General features: G+C 46.8%; 1 protein-coding gene across 2 annotated transcripts in view; it reads right to left on the minus strand.

Moving 5' to 3' along the window:
* SMG6 (SMG6, nonsense mediated mRNA decay factor) overlaps positions 1–26,629 on the minus strand; it is a 200,781-nt gene that overhangs the window by 103,503 nt on the left and 70,649 nt on the right. For both annotated transcript variants that reach the window (XM_018064405.1, XM_018064406.1), the window contains exons 11-12: positions 3,631–3,747; positions 1,921–2,089 (exon numbers count right to left, since the gene is read on the minus strand). In XM_018064405.1, coding sequence (XP_017919894.1) covers positions 1,921–2,089; positions 3,631–3,747 — 286 coding nt within the window. The remainder of the gene's footprint in view (positions 1–1,920; positions 2,090–3,630; positions 3,748–26,629) is intronic.

A 26,629-nucleotide genomic window follows, 5' to 3' on the forward strand; every position in this document is an offset into this window, starting at 1 on the left:
AGGAACATACACAAACACTCCCGCAGGACACAGCCACACAGAGAGAGACGCGGGCAGGACCAAAGCAGAGATGGACTGACACGGGCCCAGACGTACGTATGAACAGAGACAGGGTGTCAGACACACAGTGCAACAGAGTCCTCATGGGGACACAGGGACCCTGCAAAGAGGCCCAGACACAGATATGGACACAGCACGCAGACACGCACACACGCACAGACATGGAAAGGCACGCCAAGAGCCTACAACAGACAAATCCCCTCATACACACACACACACACCCCCCCAAAAAAACCCTCACAACCAGACACGCAAAACCAGACCCAAACAGGCACACACACACTGCTATGAACACAAGAAATCGCTCTATATGGTTGCACAACAACGTGATGCACTGTAGACTTAAAAATGGTTAGGATGGCAAACTCTGTCGTATATATTTTTTACCATAATTTTAATAACAGAGAGAAAAAGTCATATGGACACACAAAGAGATCTACAGAGAGACATCCAGCAGACACACATTTTCCCCACACCAACATCCAGAGCCAGGGCAACGAGGCAGGATGTGCGGGGGGACGGGGGTGCAGAGGGCGGGGGGGACGGGGGTGCAGAGGGCGGGGCGGACGGGGGTGCAGAGGGCGGGGCGGACGGGGGTGCAGAGGGCGGGGGGACGGGGGTGCAGAGGGCGAGGGGGGACGGGGATGCAGTGAGCGGGGGGGACGGGGATGCAGAGAGCGGGGGGGTGGGGATGCAGTGAGTGGGTGGGTGGGGATGCAGAGAGCGGGGGGGATGCAGTGAGTGGGGGGTGGGGATGCAGTGAGTGGGGGTGGGGTGGGGATGCAGTGAGCGGGGGGGATAGGGATGCAGAGAGCGGGGGGGATGCAGTGAGCAGGGGGGATAGGGATGCAGAGAGCGGAGGGGATGCAGTGAGCAGGGGGGATGGGGATGCAGAGAGTGGGGGGGGATGCAGTGAGTGGGGGGGTGAGGATGCAGTGAGTAGGTGGGTGGGGATGCAGAGAGCGGGGGGATGCAGTGAGTGGGGGGTTGGGATGCAGTGAGTGGGGGTGGGGTGGGGATGCAGTGAGTGGGGGAGATGGGGATGCAGAGAGCGGGGGGATGGGGATGCAGAGAGCGGGGGGGGGTGGGGATGCAGAGAGTGGGGGGGTGAGGATGCAGTGAGTGGGGGGATGCAGTGAGTGGGGGTGGGGATGCAGTGAGTGGGGGTAGGGTGGGGATGCAGTGAGGGGGGGTGGGGATGCAGTGAGTGGGGGGTGGGGATGCAGTGAGTGGGGGGATGGGGAGGGGGATGCAGTGAGTGGGGGGGTGCAGTGCACAGGGGGGTGAGGATGCAGTGAGTGGGGGTGGGGATGCAGTGAGTGGGGGGATGGGGAGGGGATGCAGTGAGTGGGGGGGTGCAGTGAGCAGGGGGGGTGGGGATGCAGTGAGTGGGGGTGGGGTGGGGATGCAGTGAGTGGGAAGCTCTGTATGCTCTCACCCCCACACACACCACCACATTGTGAGAGGCAGGTGGGGAGACAGAGTGTGCAGGACAGCATGAGAAGCGGCAAGGGCCTAAGAGACGCACGGAGACGAACTAAAAGGGAGAGACAGAGAGGGCCTCACACACACTAACTGACACCCACCCAGACCTGGGAGGTAGCTGCAGAGACGGTGAGTGTGAGCAGTGCACAGTGCAAACTCACAAGATCAAGGGCAAGGAGCAAAACAGAGCAAGCCATGAAGTGAGAGAGAGAGAGACTGGGAGGAGGGGGAGGAGTGGACCAGAGAGCAGGCGGAAGCAGGGGCCCTGGGAGGCGTTCACGGAAGGGGAGCACCCAAGCTCAAGTCAAGAGCGGAGACGCAGGCCAGCAGGCCAAGGAGCGGCTGTGGGAACACGGGCGGGCAGGGCTGACTCACTGTGAGGGCAGGTCCAGGGAGGTGGGCGGAGGGTTCCAGGTGTCTGGGTAGCCGAGCATCCAGTCTGACCAGACCTTCACACTGGGGAGCAGTTCCTTCAGGTCCGGGACAAAGGAGGACACCTTGATGTCATCTTGATCCTCTTCGCCCTCAGGAGAGGACAGCTGAGCTGCAGAGGCAAAGGGTCAGAGCTGGGCCTAGGTCTGCAGTGGCCCCGCGCGGCCAGGGGCGCTGGGACGGCAGCCAGCTCCCGGGGAAGGGAGACCACGTCCACAGGACAGCTGGGCCCAGAAGTGAAGGACAAGTGCCAGCACCTAAGAGAATTCTGAACAGCAGGACAGAGAGAACCAGCGCACTGGGTCTGCCCTGCACACAGCTGCCTGTGCTCCACCTGCGGCCTGGTGACAGGGTCGCTGTCCTGGCCTCCAGCCTCCTACCCACACCCACTCTAGCCTTCCTTCAGCACAGCACTGACATGGCAGCAGGGTTCCTGCTCAAATGGAACGACCCAAATACGATGGTGAGGAAGCACCAGAGAAACCCAAACAGTGGGGCGTTCTACAAGATAAATGCCCTGCACACTTCAAACATGTCAGGAGCATGAAGAACAAAGGAATACTCAGAAACCATCCATGCTGCAGGAGGCTATAAAGAGACACAACATCTAAATTCAACATCTGATCCTGGAGTGGATCCTAGACCAGAAAGAAATATTTTTTTAGGACAACTGATACAAACTTAGTAAGGTCTGTAGATTCAATAATAGTACTGTATCAACGCTGGCTTCCTGACTGTAATAACAGTACTGTCATGTAAGAGAAGGTCCTTGTGACTAGGAAGTACACAGTCAAGTATCTGGTGCGGGAAGGGGCAGGGCAGGGAAGCTACCATGTCTGCAACTTATGATCAAATGGTTCATAAAGAAAATAATACGTATATGTGTACGTATGGAAAGAGATAACTTAGAGCAAGTGTGGTAGAATGTTAACAATTAGGGAGTCTGGGTGAGGGGTAAGTAAGAGAGTATTATTCACAAAACTTTTCTGTAAATTTGAGATTCTAACCAATTAACCTCCCTCCCTCTAAATAGGTGGCCCCAGTGGCTAAAGGCACTCCCAAAGGCTGATGTGGCTGGGGCACAACAGAGGGGCCTCACTACTCATTGCAACTGATCCAGAAGCTGAAAGAAAGGTGCACCCTTCAGCCCTGCCTTACATGGCCCAGAAGTCAAGCTTAGAATTCTAAAGGACATGCAGACACTGCTCAAACCAAGGGCTAGAAAGAATCCCTGATCTGGTCCAGTGAGTCTCCTGGAGATGTCTGGTCCACAGCAGTTACAGCCCCACTGGGTACCAAACAAAGAGGGACATATAGAGAGAGGGGGAAACCAAAATATCAATTACGAACATCAAGGAAAACTCATTTTTCAAGTTGCGTGAACACTCAGCAGTTCAGAGGTGCACTGAAAATCCTGTTAAAGGAGAAGAGAGAGAGAGGATGAAAGAAGTCTCCTCTCCTTTCCACAAAACGCAAGGAGGGCCGGAGAGAAAGTGGGACTAGTCAGGTAGGCAAAAGGAAGAGGGTACGCTGGCAAGAGGGAGCCCAGAGTAGGGGGAGAAGACACGGAGAACGCAGCATGGCCTCCTGAGCTTGTCTGGACAGGACCCAGGAGCTGGAAGGTCCACCAGTCAGGGGCCCTCGTCTGCTTACCTTTGGCTGACTCCTTCAGTAAGTAGGTGCAGCGTCGCACCAGGAGAGAAAACATGGCCAGGCCCAGGGCTGCAGCCTGCTCCTGGATCACAGAGCGACACTCCTCCGAGAAGCAGTCTGGGGAGGGGAAAGGCAAGTCCATCAGTGTCCTGGGGGCTAAGGGCGCCTCTCCCCACCTTATGGGGCTGAAGTCCTTGATCATGTCACTGAGTTCCTTCTCCTCACCTGAGCCTGGGGCTGAAAGACTCCCACTTTCAAAGGGCAGTGGAAAGGGTAAACAGAGTATCTCACGTGAAGCGCTCACCGTGACGCCTGGCACGTAGTAAGTGCCTGATACGGTGATTATAGGGCCCCCTGGTATAAACTGTTTCACACCGCTTCCCCGAGACCAGTTACCCCAGGCGTGCAGTCGGAGCCCAAGCTGCATGCTCTCTGCTGACGACGTGAACCCATAGTGAGCAGGAAGTCATATTAACTCAGTCTCTCTAATGTACAGATGGCAGGAATACAGTCACCAATTAAGATCAGAAAAACACAAATTCAGAAGTCATTTTCTTGAAGTCCTTTGATTCCAGCATTACCTTCTCTCTGTTCCTCCTCCTCAGAGAACACACACGACACTTAAGAAACAATATATTTTTCAATGAATGAGTCAAATTTTATAAAGGACAGTGCCTGGCACATAATAAGCACTTAAGCAAGTATTAGTTTTAATTTTCACCTATTCATTCCTCTAGGGCTAAGAAATAAACCTGGCTCTGACATTAGCAGTCTATGCCCCTCACTTCCTGAGCCTGACCAATTTCCTTCCCGCTGTGGGTCAGGGAAAGGAGCCACCCTGGCGGGGGCCAGGCCTATCCTTTAGCAGGAGCTACAAGCACATACACCCTCAAACCACTGTCCATACCTGCTCCCTGTCAGCGGCCCTCCCTGACGGTCACCTCATCCAGCCCTGAGAGAAACAGGTGACAAGCGGAAGGCAGCAGGCCAGGCTGCAGCCCCAGGGGAGGAGACCCCTTTATGCGCAGGAGGCAGAATCCACAGCCAGGCTCGCTTGGTCTGGCAGCAGCTGATCTGTTAATTCCTCCTGTAATACCGGAGAACTCTCAGAATCTCCAAGTGTTAAAAGCATAATGAGCTGCATGTTTGATCTCTGTCCCTGCTTGCGTTTTAACCTCGGAAGTCAAGGGGGAGCCCTCTCGCCTCTCCCCTCATTGACACTCGGCTTTTCAATGGGGCCTAATTGAAGTCTTTACTCCAGGAGATGCTATACAACCACAGTTATTCCTAACCGTCTTGGCCACAGGAGCAAACATGACTGGAGTATGCAAAGCCAGCCCAAAACCACTTTAGAAAGCCCTGGGGGTGAGAAGGAACAGGCTGCTGCTCAGAAGGTCCCAACATATGACTAGCATCAGTGTAGCAATTCTTCTCTTGTGGTTTTCCCACCAGCCTGCCAGATGCCCAATGGTCCCAAATGTCAGCCTCGAACTTTTCAATTCAACTGTGGCAGGCAGCAAGGAAGTGGTAACAATCCATGTGATTAGAATAGATCACCAGTCTCCTTCTTCTTCTGGTAAGGCCCTAAACCTCTGCTAGAGAGACAGGAAACGAGCATCCAAGGGCCCAGCAGAGGGAGGATGGACAGCAGGGAAAGGGGAGACATGGAATCCATCCCAAGGGAAGCTGCCAGCTTCTCCCCTCCATGCTCACAACAGGCAACGGCACTCTCCACATCACCCTGGCCCAGTCCAGGCCCCTGCCCAGCACTGCCAGCAGCCCACCTCTAATTAGCAACAAAGCCCAGAGTGGGAGAACAAGTCCTGGACAGAGGGACTTATTAGGAGAGGCTAGTTAGGAGAGGATGAGTGGAGGCCACATCCTGGCAGATGACACACTGAGTACACATTAGTGTCCCCTCATCAACTGGACATCTTGGGCAGAAGTTGTTGTTTAGCTGCTAAGTTGTGTTAGACTCTTTGTGACCCCATGGACTGCAGCCCACCAGGCTCGTCTGTCCATGGGAACTTCTGGGCATAGGCAGACGTTACCTGCACATAGAAGGCCCTCAGAAGAGATGGAAGTGGGTATATGAGCTCCAAGGACTGGCAGAAGCCCGGACTACAACAAGATACTTTCATCAACCTTGATAAAGATAAGACAGGGCAAAGAGAGATGACTTTCACCAAGACCATTTCTATTTTTATGACAAATGGCAACCTTGGGTTAGACTCCTTCTCAAAGTGCACAAGGCAGACTCAAGGGGAGAATCAACTGCTTAGGAACAACAACACTGAGGCCTCTGGGGAGTCCACCCTGGCTCCTTTTTAAGCTTCCTACAGGAAGGTCTGGGGACCAGGTGAAGAAGCGACCACTGGAGCCTCTCTGCTATGTCTGGAAGGGATCAGCCACCTCTCAGGGTTGCAGCTGAAAGGCAGCCGCTTGACGGCTCTGCCCCTGGCCATGGTTACATCACCTCACCCTTCACCCTTCACCCCTCCATCTCCCCAGGAAGGGCCTGACAGCACTCCCTGCTGTGTTTGGGTCTGATGGATAGGGAGGTATTAATACAAATCAGTACACTGTCCTGTGCTGATCAAGTAGGTGGTGATACCACAGTTATCTCTGGGGAACAGAATGCCTGGGTCTTGGTCAGCTCTACACACAGAACACTTCTGGAAGGCCTGTCCTCCTCCACGGCTCAGTGGTGCCATAAGCACACGCTGAGCACCCACACATACAAAGCTACAAATAAAACAGGGTCCTTGCAATCTTAGGACCTTCCAAATGGGTTATTTATTACCCCCAGGTAACCATGGTGACTCAGACCCCATGCCTCCAGTGAGGAATGTATTAAGTGCTACAGTATCTTCAGGAGATGCTGTTCGCCTCACTTAGGTTTCTGTGGGCTAGAAGCTGTAAGGTGCCAGTCCTTGAGAAGGACCCACAGGATGCAAGTGGGCAGGAAAGCAGCATCCAGGGTCCTAGGCCCATCCATCCCAGGTGAGGCCTAGGAAACTGGCGCCACCCTCACAGAGGCCCATATATATTCCTGGAGGGGCTGGGCCAGACCAACAAGTGATGCGGGGCGGGGAAGGAAAAAGCATTGTTCGCCTTGGTATTTGCCTGGGTTCCTCTGGCTTTGTGTCAGGTGGCTGGAGCCTGACATGAGCTGAGGAACTCATTAACATTGTGAAACGGCCTTTCCCCTTCTTTCCAAAAGCAGGCCTGTTCAAGGGGGTAGGGAAAAGCTTCTGGCTGAGGAAGTCAGACGGAAATATCTCGTACCAGAAAGTCACCTGAAGTCTGAACCCCTCCCACACGCTCTCAGAGGGGCAGGTGACTGTGGCTCCCACGATTCCTCTGGCCAAATACCTGCTCAAGCAGAAAAACTCTTCTCACTCCTATTAACGGGGAGACCTTCTCATTTTTCTGAGAACATATTCATGGAAAACATAAACCAACTGTCGTCAAAGTTGTATGAAATCAGGAAATGGAGCGGCCGGGAGAAGGCTGCCATGTGGCCGGATGTTATGTATTTCTAATTAGTGCTATACATCTTTCAACAGCAAGTGTCCTTCTGCTGGGAAACACAACACACTGCCCTTGTTATTGTAACTGTCAGAGAAGTGCTTAAACAGATAATCTCCAGGAAAAGTGATAAACACGGCCCCTCTCCCACCCGTGTGTGCACGACGGTGCTGCCAAAGCAAAGCTGTGCTTGACGGCTCCAGGATGGCAGAGCGGTGTCCTGCAGGAAATGGGAGTGAGGCGGGAGGGGGGAGAGGGGAGTGGCGCGGAGGCGAGGCAGGCCCACCTGCCCAGACCCGTGGAGCCCGGCCAAGGGACCGCAGTTCAGAACCATCACTTCTGATCGATTTCTGGGTCAGGGGGAGATCTGGAGGAAATCAGATCAGCAGGGCTGAGGTTTTGGCTGGTCACGGAATAGTCTGGCAGCAACGGACAAGCAGAGTTTGCCTGGCGCACACAGCCAACTTCCTAGCAAAAGAATGAGAGGAGTAACAAAGAGAAGACACAGGGCAGATGACACACAAGCCTGACACCCCCACGGCCACAGAGGGCACTCGGAGGGCACTGGGGCCCACTCGCCACTCCAGTAGAGAGGACCAGCTGTTTGCTCAGCGGCTTCACTAACAGCCAGAGAAAAATGCAGTCAAGACCACTTATTCACCGATTCCATCCCCACCGGCTCCTCCCAGGGAGAGGAAATGAATGGTCAGTCACCTCCAAACTAACACCACCTGGAGGCGATTTGTTGGCTCTTATCTTTCAGACATGAGGCTGCTTTTCTCATGAGTCAGTCACCAGTCAGACACAGAGCTGGCACCGCTCCTGAGCAGCCCACCAAAACCTCCCCGTCTACAGGAAGTGGGCAGTGAGAGCATCTTTCGACTGCTGCTGTTCGAGCCACAGAGTTCCCTGTGGCAGCTGCTGGCTGACAGGGAGGTGGAAGAGGCAGTCGCTTTTATAGGAACCAGACAAAAATCTCACAGCAAAAGCAGAGATGTCCACGCCATCAGGGCATCACTTTATTCCCCAGGGAATAAAATTCATCATTCGAGAGGATGATGAGTGAGTCAGAAGAATCAGGCACCAATACAGCCAAACAAACTATATTCACGCACAATGGCAGAACGCAGGCTGACCGGGTGGAAGGCAATCCAGGACGTATCCCTGAGCAAAATGTGTCCAAGACAAGACACAGGAACATGGGAGGGAATGTCTTCTCTCTGAGACCCTACTGTCCTTCTGGATTTTCTAGGATTCTAAACTCTAACTTTCTCTTAGCAAGCGGGTAGATGTTGGGACAAAGGAAATCCCAACCTCCCGACAAAGTGACCTCTCCCATTGACTCCACAGTTGTTGATTTGGCCCAATTGTGGAGGATACAATGGAAAACAGGATACTGTCCATGAGAAGATGATATTCTAATGAGGAAGACAAGAATACTACACAGACACCCACATAACTGTAATTCAAGACCATGTATTATGGCATTCCATAAGGAAGGCGGAAATAACATGCTTTCTCTGTTTCCTGCTAGTATATATCACGGAAGGTTTCATGGAAGAGAGCACATTCATGCTGCAAAAGATGAACAAAGACGGAGCGTGCTAAAGAGGCACGCAGGTAGAGACACACCAGGCACGTACTCTGACAGCAAGCACTATATTCGGCATGTCATAAAACAGGGACCCATCGCACAAGGCCTGCGATGCCAGGGCAGCAAACACAGGCTGGACCCAACAGGCAGTGAGGAGGTCTCGCTAAATCTAGCTAAAGCATTTAGGATAGATTAGCATAGCTGGAAAAAAGTGACAGGGAGGCAAACAGGCTGGGAAGCTAGGAGGACGTGAACTTTCTTGAATGAAGAGGAATTACATGTAGAGCACTTCATAAACTTTATAATGCCAAATAAATGTAACATCTTTCTTAGAAGAGAGGTGGGAGAGGGAACTGAAAGGCATGCACAGATGTGAGAAACGCTGCGGAAGGAAAATCGAGAGAAGAGAGAAGAGAAGAGAAGATAGAGATGATGTGGGGAGGGAAGGACCCTCGCTGATAATCTTGGCAGGTTCCAGAGGATCCCGAGATCCCAACAAGGGAAACACCCACCAAATGAGATCCAGGAGACGGGCAGAAACTGGGACTGTGGAACACCTGGAGGGAGGGGGGTTGTGCGGCACGGAGTCCCCAGGCTCCCGCCCACTTGGCTCTGGGCCAGCCCTGTCTTTCCAGAACAAAGACACTTCAGGGGGTCAGAAATACTTGAGGAAGACCTTGCAGAAGGAGGCCTGGGAAGTCTGAACGGGCTCTCCCTGTGGAAGCCATTAGATATTCAGCACTTCATTTGTTTCCAATTCTTGTAGGAGCGCAGCTCCAGGCTGTGGGGTGAGAGGCTCCCCTCTGACGTAACCAGGAAGCAGCTGCAAAATTAAGGAATCCCTCATGACATCATAAAAAGGGTCGATGGTTTACTGGGGAAAGTATAAAAATTAATTACATATTCCCACATGACCCCCTTCCCCTAAATCTGTACACACCCCCTCCTACCTCCACACATTCTCTCATCAACAACAACCAGAAGCCACACTGATGAACAGGGTAGAAACAGGGCAAACAAAACCCAGGAAGAGAAAGTTCTCTGGTGCACCCACTGTCTGCACCACGCATTTGGGACTGGACAAGGAATGCCTAGTCCTGGAGTTTTTATACACAGAGCATCCTTCCTCAACAAAATTATAAGCCCCTTGAGGACAAGAGCTATGTCAAAATTTCACATCCTTGAAAATTAGCACCATGAAGTGGTTCAAGAAACGATTGCTGCTCTTAACAGCAGGTACACTTGCCTCTCCATTTGTGGATCATAAACGATGATTCCACTGTGGCCAGAAATAATAACTAAGATATAGGGAGACCTGTACAGAGCTTGTGTGTGTGTGTGTTTAAATATATATATATATATATATATATATGTAAAGCTCTTTTATATATATATATAAAATCACAGAGCTTTACAAAAGATCTGCACAGGAGGTTATTCTCTCTTTCTGACAACTGAGAAAATAGGCTCAGAGAAGTTAAATGGCTGGCCCTAGGTCAAAAAGCCAGTAAGTGTCAGCCCTGGGATTTGAACCCAGTCTGTCTGCTCTTACACATATACACTGTTTCCATACCTTGTGGTTTTTTTCCTTTGGTTGGTTTCTGGATATTTTTTTGGCCGCGCCGCTTGTAGGATCTTACTTCCCTGAGCAGGGGTTGAACCCAGGCCCTCAGCAGTAAAAGTACTGAGTCTTGACCACTAGGCCATCAGGGAATTCCCCATACCTGGTTCTCAAATGCCTGTGATTAAAGTTTCAAACTCCAACTCGTCTTCTCTCCTTTGCTATGAACATAAAAACCTCAGACTACTCCACAGTTCTATACCAAAAGCTCTGCGATAACTATGTGGAAACTGAAATTAAAAACACCAACACTGGCGAAGAAAACGAAATACTTAGGTATAAATCTAGCAAAATATGAATAGGATCCTAGGCTGAAAGCTACAAATGCTGATGAAAGAAATAAAGATGACCCAGAATAAGTGGAGAGACTTATTAACATGTTCATGGATTGGAAGAATCAATATCGTAGAGACATCCATTCTGCCCACAAAGATTTATAGGTTTAACACAATTACTATCAGAATCTGGGCAAAGATTTTTGTAGACAAAAATAAACTTCATCCTAAAACAAAACTTTAACCTTTATACAAAAAGGCAAAGGACCTAGAATAGTTAAAACAACCTTGCAAAAGAACAAATTGGGAGGAGTCATTCTTTCCGATGTTAAGTCAAAGAATGACTGCCTTTTCAACATATATTCGCTCAAGCAACTAGATATCCACAAATTCAGATGTTCTTCAGTGATGAATGGTTAAACAAATTGTGGAATATCCATATTACAGACTACTACTCAGCCATAAAAAAAAAAAAGAAGAAGAAACTCAACTTAAATGTTACACCTTACACAAAAATTAACTGAAAATGGATCAAAGACTTACATATGAAACATAAGACCATAAACCTTTTAGATGAAAAACAGAAGAAAGTCTTCAGGACCTAGGACTGAGTGAAGATTTCTCAGACTTGATGCCAAAAGTACAGTCTATAAAAGGAAAATTGATATGCTACATCTCATAAAATTAAAATCTGTTGCCCTACTGTAAGACAATGAAAAAGCAAATTACAGACTGGAAAAATATATTTGGAAACTACATATCTTACAAAGGACTAGTATCCTGGCTATATTAAGAACTCTCAAAACTCACCAATAAGAAAACAAATTGTCCAGTTAGCAAATGGGCAAAAGACATGAACAGACATTTCACCAGAAAGGATATACAGGTGAAATATCAACACATGAAATGTTGTTCAGTATCTTTACAGTTTACATCTTTACATTTACAGTTATATCCCATTAGGGAAATGAAAGTTAAAACTACAACGAGACATGACTAAACACCTATTAGAATGGCTAAAATGACAAATACTAACACCACCAAAGAGTGGTGAGGATGAAGAGAAATTGGACCATATACACATAGCTGACTGGAATATAAAATGGTACAGCCACTCTGGAAAACAGTTTGGCAGTTTCTTTCAAAACTAATAATACACTTATGATATGACCCAGCAATTATACTCTTGGGCATTTATCCCAAAGAAATGAAAACTTACGTTTGCACAAATACCTGTATGCAAATGTTCATAGTAGCTTTTATTCACAATAGCTTAAAACTGGAAATAACCCAAATGTTCTTCACTGGATAAATGGTTAAACAAACAGTGGAACATCCATACTATAGAATACTACTCAGCCTCAGAAAAAACCACTGATAAAGGCAATAACATGGACAGTCTGTCATGGAATTATGCTGGGTGAAAACAGTCAATTTCAAAAGATTACTTGCTATATGATCCCATTTATATAATATTCTTGAAATAATGCAATTGCAGAGATAGAAAACAGGGGTTAGCATCTGGGGATAGAAGAGGGGATGTTTCTTAGAAGGTAGCATCGTGAAGGAGTTTTTGTGGTGATGGAACAGTTCTGTATCTTAATTGTGAAGCAGTACATTAAACTACCTGTGTAGGGATTACCCTGGTGGTCCAGTGGCTAAGACTCTGAGTTCCCAATGCAATGGGCCCGGGTTTAATCCCTGGTCAGGGAACTAGACCCCATATGCTGCAACTAAAAAAAAACAAAAACAAAAACAAAACACCCTGCAGGCTGCAATGGAGGAGGAAGATGCCGTGTGCTACAACTAAGACCCAAAGCAGCTAAATAAATAAAATTTTTAAAAAAGAAAACAACAAACTACCTGTGTGGTAAAACTGCACACAACTACACACGAACACACACACACACACACACACACACACGAGTGCATGTATAACTAGTGAAATGTGAATAAGGTCCATGAGTGTACCAATGTCAATTTCATGGTGCTGACGCTGCACTACAGTTGCGCAAGATGCTAACATTAGCTAAGGCGGGATGAAGGGTGAACAGGATCTCCTGTGTGTATCAGTTCAGTTCAGCTCAGTCACTCAGTCGTGTCCAACTCTTTGCGACCCCATGAATCGCAGTACGCCAGGCCTCCCTGTTCATCACCCACTCCCAGAGTTCACCCAAACTCATGTGAATAGAGTCGGTGATGCCATCCAGCCATCTCATCCTCTGTCGCCCCCTCCTCCTCCTGCCCCCAATCCCTCCCAGCATCAGGGTCTTTTCCAATGAGTCAACTCTTCGCATGGGGTGGCCAAAGTATTGGAGTTTCAGCCTCAGCATCAGTCCTTTCAATATATATATACTTTTTTCTTACAATTTCCTGTGAATCTGTCATTATTTCAAAACAAAAAACTTAAAACAGGCAAGCAAAAGTAAGCCGACAGACAAAACCCAAAAAGACTGGACACAGGATTCCAGCAATGTTTCTCTTTTACACAGAAAAGGGCGACTAAGACATTCTGAGGGCAGCTTCTCAGTTGAGAATCCTCTCAACCCCTTGTTCTCATGTGCTGCCCGGCTTGAGATGTTGGACATGCCCATCCGCATGGTTCCTTATCTGGACTGAGCAAGAAACTGCCGGGGGGCAACCAAAAGGAAAGTAAGAAAAAAGAAGGGAAAGTTCACTGAAAACAGAACATCTGTCCAAAGAATAAGGAGTCAAGCAGGAGAACTCCATCAGCAAGGCTATGACTCATGGGACTGGTAAAATCCATGACAAGCAGCACTAAGTGAAGGTGATGAGAAAGTGAAGAAAGATGACAAGAAGAACGAACTGCAGAAGCTAAGTGAGCTGTTTGAACATGTTCTTGCTGTTCAAAAAATAAGTGAAGGTATAAATCTCAAACAAATGGTATGTATATTCTTCAAACAAGGGCAGGTGGGGTGGTAGGGAGTTGTTTTAACACAGAAGTCCTAGCACTGATATCTTCATAAATGAAATTGCTTACGCATTTTTAGGGCTGCACTGCTTTGGACTGTTAATCAGATGGATATTAAGATTTTTTCAATTAGCAGCATGAGCTGCTGCTGCTGCTGCTGCTGCTAAGTCGCATCAGTCGTGTCCAACTCTGTGCAACCCCATAGACGGCAGCCCAACAGGCTCCTCTGTCCGTGGGATTCTCCAGGCAAGAATACTGGAGTGGGCTGCCATTTCCTTCTCCCATGTGTGAAAGTGAAAAGTGAAAGTGAAGTCGCTCAGTCGTGTCCGACTCTTAGTGACCCCATGGACCGCAGCCTACTAGGCTCCTCCGTCCATGGGATTGTCCAGGCAAGAGTACTGGAGTGGGCTGTCATTGCCTTCTCCAACAGCATGAGCTACAATACTATTTTAAACTGCTCCTTTGCCAATAAATCTGTAAAGATCAAATTTAAAAAAAAATAGATTTCATTTTAAAAAAACTGACTTTTTAAAAGACAAAAATAAAAAGTCACAAAAATTTTCTCACTGGGAGAAAATATTTGTAAAACATATATCTGACAAAGGACTATCAAGAATGTATAAAACACTCTTCCAAATTAGTAAGATACACCAAAAAATGAGCAAAAGACATATGCAGATGGCAAATAAGAACATGCTGAACATGCACTTCTGATAAGATGCTCAACATTAGGGAAATCAAAACCATGAGAAACTCTACCCCAACTAGGATGTCTATGATCAAAAAGTCAGAAAATAACGAGTATTGGTGAGGATGAAGATAACTTAACTCCTTACACACGGCTTTAGGGATATAAAATGATATAATCACCTTGGAAAATAGGTGGGAAATTTCTCAAAAATTAAAATGGATGACTTAGGTATATCACTCCTAGGTACCGACCTAAGAGAAATGAAAGTGTATGTTCACACAGACTTAACACTTGATCGCGTACAGCAATTTTACGTGTCAACAGCCCCAAACTGGAAATAAAACCAATATCCATCAACAAGGGGATAGATAAACAAATTGTGGTATATCCACACAATGGAAGACCAGTCAGCAATGAAAAGGAACAAACTCCTGTATCACCCAACAATGCTGACGAATGTCAAAATCAATGTGGAACAAAGGCAGGATAGAGGGAGGGTAAGGAAGGGTGGAGAGAACTTACTGTTGAATTTCAGAAAACTCAAATTAATCTACAGTGACAGCAGATCAGTGGTTGCCTGGGACTGGGAGGGGACGGTTAGGGAAGAATAGATTACAAGCGAGCACAAGAAACTTCTATTTTAAGGATGAAGGATATGTCCACTATCTTGATTGTCATGATGGTTTCACAGATGTATATATATATATATATGTCTAAATTCATCCAACTTACACGCTTTGAGTATATGTAGTCTAAAATACAGTTCTATCCCAGTAAAACTCTTAAAAAGACTTTTTAAATTAGGGGAATCAACTCTTCAGATTTTTCAGAGCTTATAACTTAGAGACTGATTTAATCAAGAAAGCTGGACATCTATCCAATACATGCAAAGGCCCTGAATAAGTTGTTTTGCACACATTACTCTGATACTGAGAAAAACACGGCAAATTGGCACTGACATTCCCTACTCTGCTGTTTTTGTTCAGCCTCTAAGCCATGTCTTACTCTTTGAGACCCCATGGAGTGCAGCCCACCAGGCTGCACTGTGCTTCGCTATCTCCCGGAGATGGCGCAAACTCATGTCCATTGAGACGATGATGCCATCCAGCCATCTCACCCTCTGTCATCCCCTTCTCCTCCTGCCTTCAATCTTTCCCAGCATCAGTTTTTCCCAGTATTGGAAAAAAACTCATTTCCAATGAGTCAGTTCTTCGCATCAGGTGGCCAAAGTATTGGAGCTTCAGCTTTAGCATCAGTCCTTCCAATGAATATTCAAGATTGATTTCCTTTAGGATTGACTGGTTGATCTCTTTACAGTCCAAGGAACTCTTCAAAGAGTCTCCTCCAGCACCACAATTCGAAAGCATCAACTCTTTGACGCTCAGCCTTCTTTATGGTCCAATTCTCACATCCGTACATGACTACTGGAAAAACTACAGCTTTGACCATATGGACCTCTGTCAGCAAAGTGACGCAGCCATGAAATTCCCTACTTTATAGACAAGAAAACAAAGCTTCAGAGGGTAAGTTAACTTTTTTCATCAAGGTCACACAGCTGATATTAATAAATGGTTGAGTGGCGAATTCAAACCTTTGGTCTGGTTGACTGCAAAGCTCTTTATGGAGCTGTAACACAACTGCTACCTTCTGAAGGCACGGACGTGACCTCCAGAGGTGTTCGGCCCTCTCCAGAGGGCAGCTTGGCTTTCCCTCTTCCTCGACATGGAGTTCTAGAGCCAAGAAATGTCCTGGGGACTTTATTGATACATCTTGGCAAGACAGATGGCAAACCACTTCTACTCTTTTCAAGGAAAACTGAAAACACTTCTAAATGAGTGCTCAGCTTTTTCCAGGAAATACCCATGCCATCTTAGAAATGGAATTCCAATAGAGTTCCTGGAAAAATTCAATCAATTGCCAATGAAAACGTACTCTGGCTGTTTCCACCTTAGTTATATCTCCAGATTGATATTTCCGTCACTCGGAATTTCCAGCCTAATTCCAGGGTTATTCAATTCAAGTCCTCTCTTGGGCAAGCCGAGCTGCTGCCAGCAGAATGGCATGCTGGCACCAGCCAAGCCTCTCAGGAATGGGGCCCAGTGGAAGCGTGCCTGCCACTCCAGCACCACATTTGGAGGAGTTACAAGCAGATCTTGGAGGACAGTGTCTCTGCTTCTACACTGCTTGCCAGAGGTTTGGGGAAGCTTGTCTCTCTCCCAACATTTGAGGGAAGCAAAGGAGGCACAGAAAAGAGTGGCAGCTTCTTGATTTCACATCAGGCAGCTAAATCCCTGTGGAATGCCATCAGGAGATCTGGGGAGCCTTGAGCCAGAAGTCACTTAAGGTTGTAGAGAAGAGAAGCAAAAGAGGCTTCCTAAGAGGCATGCCCACTGGCTAACCTAGAAAAAAACTTCTGCTGTAAAACTGTTGATGGAATTAATACAGCTACATCGCTTCTGATGGAGCAGGCAGAGGTTTGGCATCTGATTCAAGCACAATGAAACCCACCTTTGTTGGTACGACGTTTCAGGAGCAATTTGGGCCCAAGGTAAAAGTCAGTGAGAAATAACACCAGCAGACACCTCATTCAGAAGAGGCTCCTTTGAGATGGCAGGCAGCGGAGCAGAGAAGTGTTCAGCTTTCATTTTAACAGATTAACTCAAGTTCTTTTCATTTTATCGTTTACTGAAGGATTTTTTTAAAGAGCTTGACAGTTTTCAAACAAGGCCAAAAATAAAACAATCCTGAGACAGGTAGGCCAGAGAGGTACGTAGAATAGGAAGGATCTCTTGGACTCCTTTGGAGAAGCTTCCAGAATGCAAAGATTACAGCCATCAAACAAATTTAGAGGAGTCAGTACTGAAAATTGAGGCCAATGATGAAACATAATTCCTGGGTGGATTCCTCGAGTATCTAGATCTGCATGTTCATCCCAGCCTGCTCCAGCAACTCACCTTGAAAAGCTCCTCAAAGCTGTACAATCCAAGATCAATGCCCAACCTACATCAAGAAAGTAACGACTTTATCCAACCCCACCCACTGTGGAGCATGTGTTTTTAAAGCAGAAAATAGATCAGCAGAATGATAGCTAAATAATTATGCCAAGGAAGAAAAGTGAGAACGTTAGCACTCCATGAAGGTAACTAGAAACCCATGAGGCACCGGCTAGTCCCTGACTGAGAAGCTCTACAAAGGAGATTCCCTTTAGAATTTGTATTCAGGGGGCTGTCTGGCTAGCTGGTCAGCAATACTGGCTGAAACGTATATACATTGCTTTAAACTAGGTTTAAACTTTTTAGTTTCTACTTATTCTTTTATACTTCAGTACATACAGTAATGTAATATATGTACAGTACATACAGTATTCATATATACAGTATAACAGTATATAGCAGTATACACAAGCTAGGGCAATGTATATACAATGTATCATCTACAATGAATAACATTAAATGTAGAAAATCAGGACCAAGAAGAAAAATATAAACATGTCAATCATGCAGGTTAACAATCTTTCATGAATGAACTTAAAATTTGCCTCTGGATTTTCCTGGCAGTCAAAGCAGAAAAGGAAACACCAACAATAGTATACTTGTCAGTATTGGAAAGGAATAAGTATATCAGTTCCTCAGGAAAAACAAATCTTTTCTCAGCACTGAGTTCTAAAATAATTTTTTTTTTTTTTTTGGCCTCGCCATGCAGCATGTGGGATCTTACTTCCCAGACCAGGAATCAAACCTGTGCCCCCTATACTGGAAGCTTGGAGTCTTAACTACCAGACCACCAAAGGGAGTCCCTAAAATAATTTTTTAACACTGACTCTGTGCAAAGGATACTGTGTGGGGGGAAAACAAACAAACAAACAATAATCTTGGAAAGGCCTTTATAACACATGGCATTATACCACATACTGTTAAAAGATATCCAAGAAATATTATCCTGAAGTTATCTGTGTGGTGAGACAAAATACATTATATATCACAGTCTAAGAATGTGCTTCCAAAAACACAGACGTAGGAATATTCTATATATTGATAGATATATAATTCTTTAAGAAACTCTTTAAAACTAAGTTAAAATAATGCTAAATTAGAAGACTGTAATTCTTATTTCAAAAGCCTCCACAAAGGGTTTCCTTAAGTTGAGAGGTCGCCGATGTCTAACATATCAGTCCAACACTCAGTTTGCAACACAGACCAAGGGTCAGAGAAAACTAAATGCAAGAGCTACTTACAGTTGATGATGAAAGGCTGCAGTATCCTAAAATCCTAAAGAATCTTAGATCAATGGGAACATGACATATGCTATAAAAGTCTTATTTTAAGAAGACCAAATGATACATTAAAATATATACGCTCTTAAATATATACATGCACAAACATAATGTGTGGATATGAAAGGGAAATGGTCTAAACTGTAAACTTTGATTTATGTACATTTTTGGGATATTTCCAAAACAAAAAGTTCAACAGCATGCTATAGGGCAAAGTGACTTAAAAGCTAAATTTATATTTGAACATTGGTGCTGAGAACAAAGCTCAGTAATTCTGGGATTAGCACCCCCTGCCAAACAGGCAGTCTTTAAGCACCAGCTCAACTTCATCTTCTTGGTGAGATTTCCTCCGTTTGGAGGACAGAACTGACCTGCTTCTGCTTGGTTCAAAAGACCTAACAGATTTATTTTTAGAGCACTGCCTTGCCCCTTAGAGCGGGCCCAAAAGACAAGTGAAAACAGCCAAGAGGAAATAAAATAGCAAACCTGCCGCCCCTGTGGCCCTGAATGGCCATTCTTCCACCCTCCCTCTCCGAAGCCCACCTCTTTCCTCTCCATTGTCTAAGTCTTGCCTTCAAGACCCAGCATACATTAAACCTGTGCTGTGCTCCCTGACAGGCCTCCTGTGTCTGGGCTCAAAGCAGTTCCATCCATAACATGCCCCTAGCAGGTGGTTCAAAGCCACTCCAGCACAGGATTTATCAAGCTTCCCCACTAGGCCGGAAATCCCATGAGGGAAGGGTCTACAGGCAGACTCCCGTAAATCCCAAGCACTTGCCACAGTGCCTGGTCAATGGAGACGATCTGTTCTGAGCAGTACCACACTAAGTGGTGGACCGATCCATTTCCTTAAGCACAGTCAGCCTTTACTAAGCAGCCACTACATGGGACAGCCCTAAGCTAGGCACTGAGCTTTCAAAAATGAATCAGACATGAAGCTGGACCCTCAAGCAGTTGAAATCCAAGAGGATCCCCCGTGCATAGTTAACTATGAGCCAAAGAAGAAAGTGCAAACTACCTTAAGAGATATAGATAATGTGAGAAATGAATGAAGAAAGTCACCATTATAAAGTTTGGGCAGGAAAAGCCTGCAAACAACCTAAGTGTCCATGACTGTTTAAATAAATTATGGGACATATGTATAAGAAAACACATAGTCATTTAAAAGGGTGAGATAACTGTAAAATACGATATACAAAAATGATATAACAGAGCTACTATTTACTGAACCTTTACCATTTGCTGGGAAGGGAGGCAGGCAGAAGGAAGCAGAGGTGTAGAAAAAAGGCTTTCCTGGCTCCAGTCCCTTTTGCAGGACAATATCCTTGTCCTCAAGTTCCTTGCAATACATTTCCTCTCTTGCTTAAGCTATTTCAAGTTGATTCTTGTCATTTTCAAACACTCCTAACATACAAGGTAAAAAAGACTAGACAATGGGGTTGGCATTTGTTAAAGCTCATCAAACCGAGCGCTTAAAATCTGTGCTTTACTGTTTTATGTAAATTACATCTCAACTTAGAAACAGTGAGGCAAAGACAGCATGAATAAATGGAGGACACTGGTACCACTAAGACAACAACTAAGACAACCGCCGGGGCAGCGGTTGATCTGCTGCACTGCCCACATCCCCCCCAGCACGAACATGCTTGCTCTCCCAGCTGGCGGCAGTACTGGCAGCCACAGATCTCAGCTGATCCCTCTCCCAGATCTGCTCTCAGCTGAAGAAAAGCGCTTCTCCAATGTCACTCCCCCTTCCCGCCATAACTCACATTCATCGACCGGTGGATGGAGGGAGGGTGTGTAACGATTCAGCCCCGCTGGCCTAATCTGGGACTACTCTGAAGGGTTAGCCCCTTTAAGCAGCTTCAGAGTTCCGTACAGGACTGGCTAAGGCCTCTGTTACGTTTGCAGTGAAGTTCAACTTCTCTCTGTTCCCCAACCTGCTTCCATCATGCCCCCTCGGGGTAGTGGTCCTGAGAGCATTCCCCAAATAACTTCCTGGGGATGCAAACCTCTGTCTTAGGAGTATGCTTCCTGGGAAATCTGACTTGCAACATGTCAGAAACAGGATGAATCAATTTTTAGCAAGCTTGAGAACCCAGGTAAAAACATCCAACAAGGAGTTAGAAATGTGGGCTAGAGCCCAGGAAAGTTTTGGGCAGGAAAGAGATTTGGGAGCGAACCACAGAAAGGTGACAATTAAAACCATGGGATTTTACAATATACCAATGGGGAAAGGCTGAAGAGAGGAAGGCCAAGGTAATAAAAAGGGCTGATATTTCATGTGTGGATAAGAAAGGGAAGACCCAAGACATAGGCAGAGAGAAGGGGAGAACAGAGAATACAGTCATTATCACCAAAAGCACTTCAGGAAAGTCTCCTGTCAACAAAGGCAAATACTACCAGGAGAGCTAAGAAGAACAAGACACGACACAACAAATGCTTAACAAACCCTGGTTAATCAAGCTGAGTGGGACACGTGGCCTGCAGGGTGCTCAGCTTTTGCTGGGTTGTCTTTGGCAGCTTCTGTCCTACAGCGACAGGCACAGACTCTACCTGAGTGCCCTGAGGCAGATCCACCGTTGGATTGGTAAGCAAAGAAAAGCTGAAACGGTCCAGTACACGGACATAAGTGAGCCAAGACAGAGTTCAGCTGCTTAAGCAATTTGGAAGAAACCTTCTTCTGAAAGGTTTCTTTCAAGAGTATTCCCAGGGATCCTCTGAATTAACAGCTGGGATTCTTGAGAAGGCTCACTGTCCCTGTGGACCAAATTCAAACCTCAGTCAAATCCACAGATATTTAAACAGACTGATTCTAGCACACTTTTTTCGAGGGGTGGGGACAGAAGGCCACAGGTATGAGGAGGGAGGAGGGAGGTAATCACTTACAGACATCAGTGACATCATCATTGCTTTGAATACAAATAAACAAGCTCTTCTTAGCCATGGCACCCTAAAGCAAATGACATCCCACACAAACAGGTGTTACGTGACCTCCAGTCTTAGACCGGAGTAAACAATTTTATTTCTGCTCCTGTGCCCGACATGACTAGGCGCAATGTTCAATGGCTCACAGGCCTTCCCTGGGTGTGGCTGAGGGATTCTCACACCTATGCCCCTTGCCCTGAGTCCTGCAATCCAAGGCCAAGGCATCACAGATGCCCAAGAGCCGGTGTGGCTCTATTTCCTGCAGAGATTTCCAACCTGTCAGGAATTCCAAAAGTCAGCACCAATTTCAAATCTGATCAGCATCTCTGAAAGTCACAGTTACCATACAGCTGAATAAAATATTTTTTCATAAATTTAACGCCAGTGTGTCTGTGTTTGGAAACTTTGAAAATACATGTTGTATGGTTTACTGCACTGGAAAAGGTGCCAACAGAGTTTCAAAGGAAGGGAAGTGTATAACTGTTTCCTTTCAAATGCATTTTCCAATGGGATCCATTCAGGGAAAAGGCTGGAACTAACTAAAGCATTATTAAAAACTGTTATGGAAAGAGACAGGGAGATGGAAAAAGATAGACCCAAAAAAGCGAAATACATAACCAAGAGTGAGACAGACATATGAGGAAAAAGAAAGGGGATCTGGGCAGAGAGACAGGTTGGACGGGGGAGTGGGGTGAGATGGAGTTTTGTCTGGCAGTTGCTGTTCGTGGTCTCATACTGCTGCAGATCAATCGACCCGGGCTGCAGTGCTGCTGGCCCAGTGGCACAAGACAAACCACAGAGTTGGCTTCAAGTTCGGCGCTTGCGAACTGCTGACCTTCAGTTTTCAAACCAAAAATATTCTTTGGGAAACGGTAATACCAGGTTCAGCCCAACCAGCCAAGCAAAAACAAGGACTACTAACCTGAAGTAACACCCTATTCAGTTACATCAGGCACCAAGCCTTCACAGGCATCAACTGGGAAAATCGGCAAACCTGAAACCACACCCCACCAAAAGCTAACTCCAGATTCTGACTCAACCAAATAGGCAATGATAACCAGAAATGCTAAAGCAAGTGACATGGTGTTTCAAAGTTGGCTTGACCAGGACCTACTCAAGCAGGAAGGCCAGTCCTTGCTCACAGAGCCAGAGATATGGCAATTCTTTCTGAGGTCACATGTGCATGACTCCAGTGGAATCCGCATGCAATGCTTAGGGCAGGGTTTGGCACTGACTTACAAGCCATTACACTTCTAGACAAAGGATTAACAGTTTGTAGTGAGTTGTTTTTTTGGTTCAGAGTGGTTTTTTTTCCCCCCTGTCTTTTTTTAAATTCATCTAAGTTAGGGTGATGTTAAAGTCTATTTCCTAAACTGGGATACTTGTGAGGGCAAAAGGGTGTGCTATTAGTAACTCATAAACAGGGGCAGGCAATCACTGGGCAAACCAGGACTTACCGTCACCCTAGCCTAAGCCATAGTAGTTGTTCTTTTCTCTGGGTCAGTATTATACAGTTTCAGCTCAGAAGAATCTTATTTTAAAAGCCAGGACTGCTCCTGATTAGTGCCAAAGCACTTTTTGAGCTCCTCCAATGAAGAGGTAAACAAATCAATTAAGTTAACTGCAAAAACTAACAAGAAAGATTGGGCTTGACAATCAGGATTCTGGAGAAGCTAAAAACTCCAGGCAGCAGCTTCAGGGGAAAAGGGAATGTGCCACAGATGGACTGTGGAGGCTGATCCGCCCAGCCTCTCAGTGCTGGGCCCCGATGCCTCAGCCAGCTTCAAACGGCGAGTGGAGGGCGGGCAGACCTTGGTGCAAGTCTGCTGAGTTCCAGGCCATCATTCTTGAGGGTGTAATAACCATGGGCTGTAGCACACATGTTGAGGGATGAGGGAAAAAAATAAACAGAGAGACAAAAGAATGAGGATGCACTGCCAATTTCAATTGTGCAGCTTTTATTTTTAAATGCTTATCAAGCTGAGAGAGAGCAGAGTTCTTGGAAAACAAGGTTTCCTTTTTTCCAATGCCAGCGTAAAACACCCTCAAGGACGGGCACTGCACAGACTGTAACAACAAGGAACGTGGCCCTGCACCCTCCCAGCAGCACAGCCCGCCACGGGTCCCACGCTGCTCTGATTTCGGCTCAACTGAGAACTCGAAATAACAGGCCCAGTGCCTCTGGTAAAAACTGCTCTTTTTAAAATTTTTATTAATCTCCAAACTGGCTGTGTTAGAATTACAGCCCATTACCTACTAACTCTCTTCACTAATAAAATAAATTTGTAAAAGGCCTAATTACTACTTTTACTGAAGTACACTGCCTGGGGATCAAGAACAGGAAGCCAAGGACTCAACCAGTTGTCAGCGAGACTGGGATGGGGAGGGGGCCCGGGGGAGGATATGGAGTCACCAGAGGGAGGGGATAGGAGGGCCGAAGAAGAGGCTGAGCCTGTTCCCCAAAAGAAACAAAAGGCCACTAACCCTGCTGTTGTTCTGAACAGCCTCAAGAGGATCCATGCCATCATGGCATTTTGGGAGGCCTGTCACGGGTTACACAGGCCTGTGCTGCCCACGCCCCAGCTCAGCAGAAAAAGCGAGCTGCAGTCCAAGACAGATGGATCCTGGCCGGACTCTCAGCAGAGAGCCTGGAGAGTCTGACCAGTAAGGAAATAAACAACCATCCTTCCCACCTATCCCTCTCTCTCTCCTTGCCTCCCCCACCCCCCAATCTAGGCCCCCAAAGAAGAAAAAGACACAAAACAACAACAAACGCGGGCAATTGCACAAGAGCTGTACCGTGAAGGCGAGGCCGACTGCATCGACTTCTGGGCTGTGCCCTGCACCCCATCCCAGAACACTGATTACAGAGCTGGAAACGTTCCTCACCCGCTGAGCCAGCCGGCCCCTCGTCCAGGGCTGGTGTAGAGCAGTCTGACTAGAAACGAGCAGTCAACTCTGACACGCTCATTTGTAACAGAAGGTGTGTATGAGACAAACTAGTCCAAGCTGAGAGAGAAAGGAAGAACAAGACGTGACTGTCATTCTTAATTGTCCACGAAGGGCCCTCGAAGGCAAATCCTGTGCCTCTCTGAGACTCTGATAAACAGTATTTCTCCTCCAGAGAAAACTAAAAAAAAAAAAAAAAAAAAAAAAAATCAAGTGCTGCCAAAGAACCTCGTTTTTAAGGAATCCTGATAAGAAAACCTGCCATGGCAGGTGAGTGAAGCCTGTGGCGGATACGCCTTTTGGGGACGACCAGATTGAAACCTGGCAGCTCACTGAGGCGGGGGCTGCACTAACTCTCAGCACGTCACATGCCTGACCCTGAAGGGAGGCCTGAGGAATGATCTCAGTGGGAAAAACCCGACAGCAAGGGCTGTGACACCACAGCCACAGCTCCGTGGGCCCCTGGAGCCTCTCAAACTAAGCTGCCAGCTAGGGAGCTAACACTAGCTTTGGATATAATGCAGCTCTGGTAGAGTAATTAATTTTTTTCTTAACTGGGATTACATTAATTTTCGAGGACTAATGGAGTCCAGCTGTAATGGGAAGAGCGGCTGTCGATGCACAAAGGCACTTGTGCGTACAACATTATAAACACACACAAACACACACACGCGCGCGTGCGCGCACACACACACAGACCTATAAAAAGGATCCACTATAACAGGATATTTTTAGTTTCTACAATGCTGCACTAAAAATACAGCCCCGGCTGATACATCATGGCAGAACTATTCTCTCTCTGTCCCTTCAGGAACAGTTTAAAACATTTATTTTTGTTTCCTTTTTGCGATGGTCAGAGTAGAGAGAGAAAATAGCAACTCATTGATAAGAGGAAACGAGAGAGACATGAAAAATTGAAAACTACCTAAAAACTCATGGAGAGGTTTATTTTATTAGTTCTTAATAAATATCTTGCAGATTTCCTCAGGAAATACACCAGATCACATGTAAAATAGTTTGATACTGATGTCAACTGCATCAACATATGAAGTCTATTAGGGTGAAGCCACAGCAGGGTGATCAGCGTGCTGAAAAACTCCACAGTACTTGGAGGGAGGAGCGGGGGGGGGGGGGGTCTCACGGCCTTCCAAATTCTTCGAGAGGTAAAAAAGTCAGCCAAGACGCAGAGAGAGAGAAAGAGAGAGAAAAAAAAGATCCCACATCCTGCTTTCAGCTGCCAGCAATGTGAAGTGCCCAGAGATTAATTCTACGTCTGGCCTGGAAATGTGACTTTAAAGCATGAGGGAGGGGAGCTGGGGTGGGGGGAGTGAGGAGGAAAGAGGAAAGAGAAGGGCAGGCTAACTGAGGCTGGCAGCGGGCCACCAACCCCCTCCCAAAGCCATGTTTCAATGTAGACAGAAGTAAACCCCAACAGACAGCAGCGCCTCAGCCTGCCAGGGCCTTACACCAGCTGCAGCGCATCTCGCTCTCCGCTCGGCCGAGTGCAGATGTTCCCCACAGCATCACTTCCGCTCAACTTTCTTTTAAAGAAATAGCACACATATGTGGAGGCATTTCCACCACTTCCCAACAGGACGCTCCTTGCCTTTAAGGGCTTCGGAGCAAGGGCGAAACTGACAGCAGGTACTGCGATGGCTGACTGAAGTGCTCTGCCTCCCGCGGGAAGGAGCACCAGCCATGGGCGACAGGGCATTAGTTAATTAAGGGGACTGTCTTTACAAATGTGGCTTCCTACTGTCTTCAGTGGGAGTGGACCCCATAGTTTGGGGTAAAGAAAAAACAGGGGAGAAATATGTTGAAGATCTTACTCCTGGTTTCTCAAAGCAGTCCACTGTAGCATTACCGTCTCAAAGTGGAGGTACTGATGGCTTGTCACCATGGAGACTGCATAAAGTATCTTTGGGAATCCCCTGGCAGTCCAGTGGTCAGGACTCCAGGATTCCACTGCAGGGAGCCCAGGTTCAATCCGTGGTCTGGGAACTAAGATCCCACAAGCTGCACAGGGTGGCCTCGGGTCCAGGGGGCAGAGGGGGCAGCAGGGAGTACATATATATCTGTGTAAGTTTTTTAACACGCATGTTTACTTGGCTGCAAGAAGGATACCCATTTTTTTAAAAAATTTAAGTTTGCTAATTTCTTACATGCCTAAACTCATTTTATATAATCCCAAACCCTGGTAAGTTA

Source organism: Capra hircus, chromosome 19 (assembly GCF_001704415.2).
Source record: "Capra hircus breed San Clemente chromosome 19, ASM170441v1, whole genome shotgun sequence".
Lineage (NCBI taxonomy): Eukaryota > Metazoa > Chordata > Mammalia > Artiodactyla > Bovidae > Capra > Capra hircus.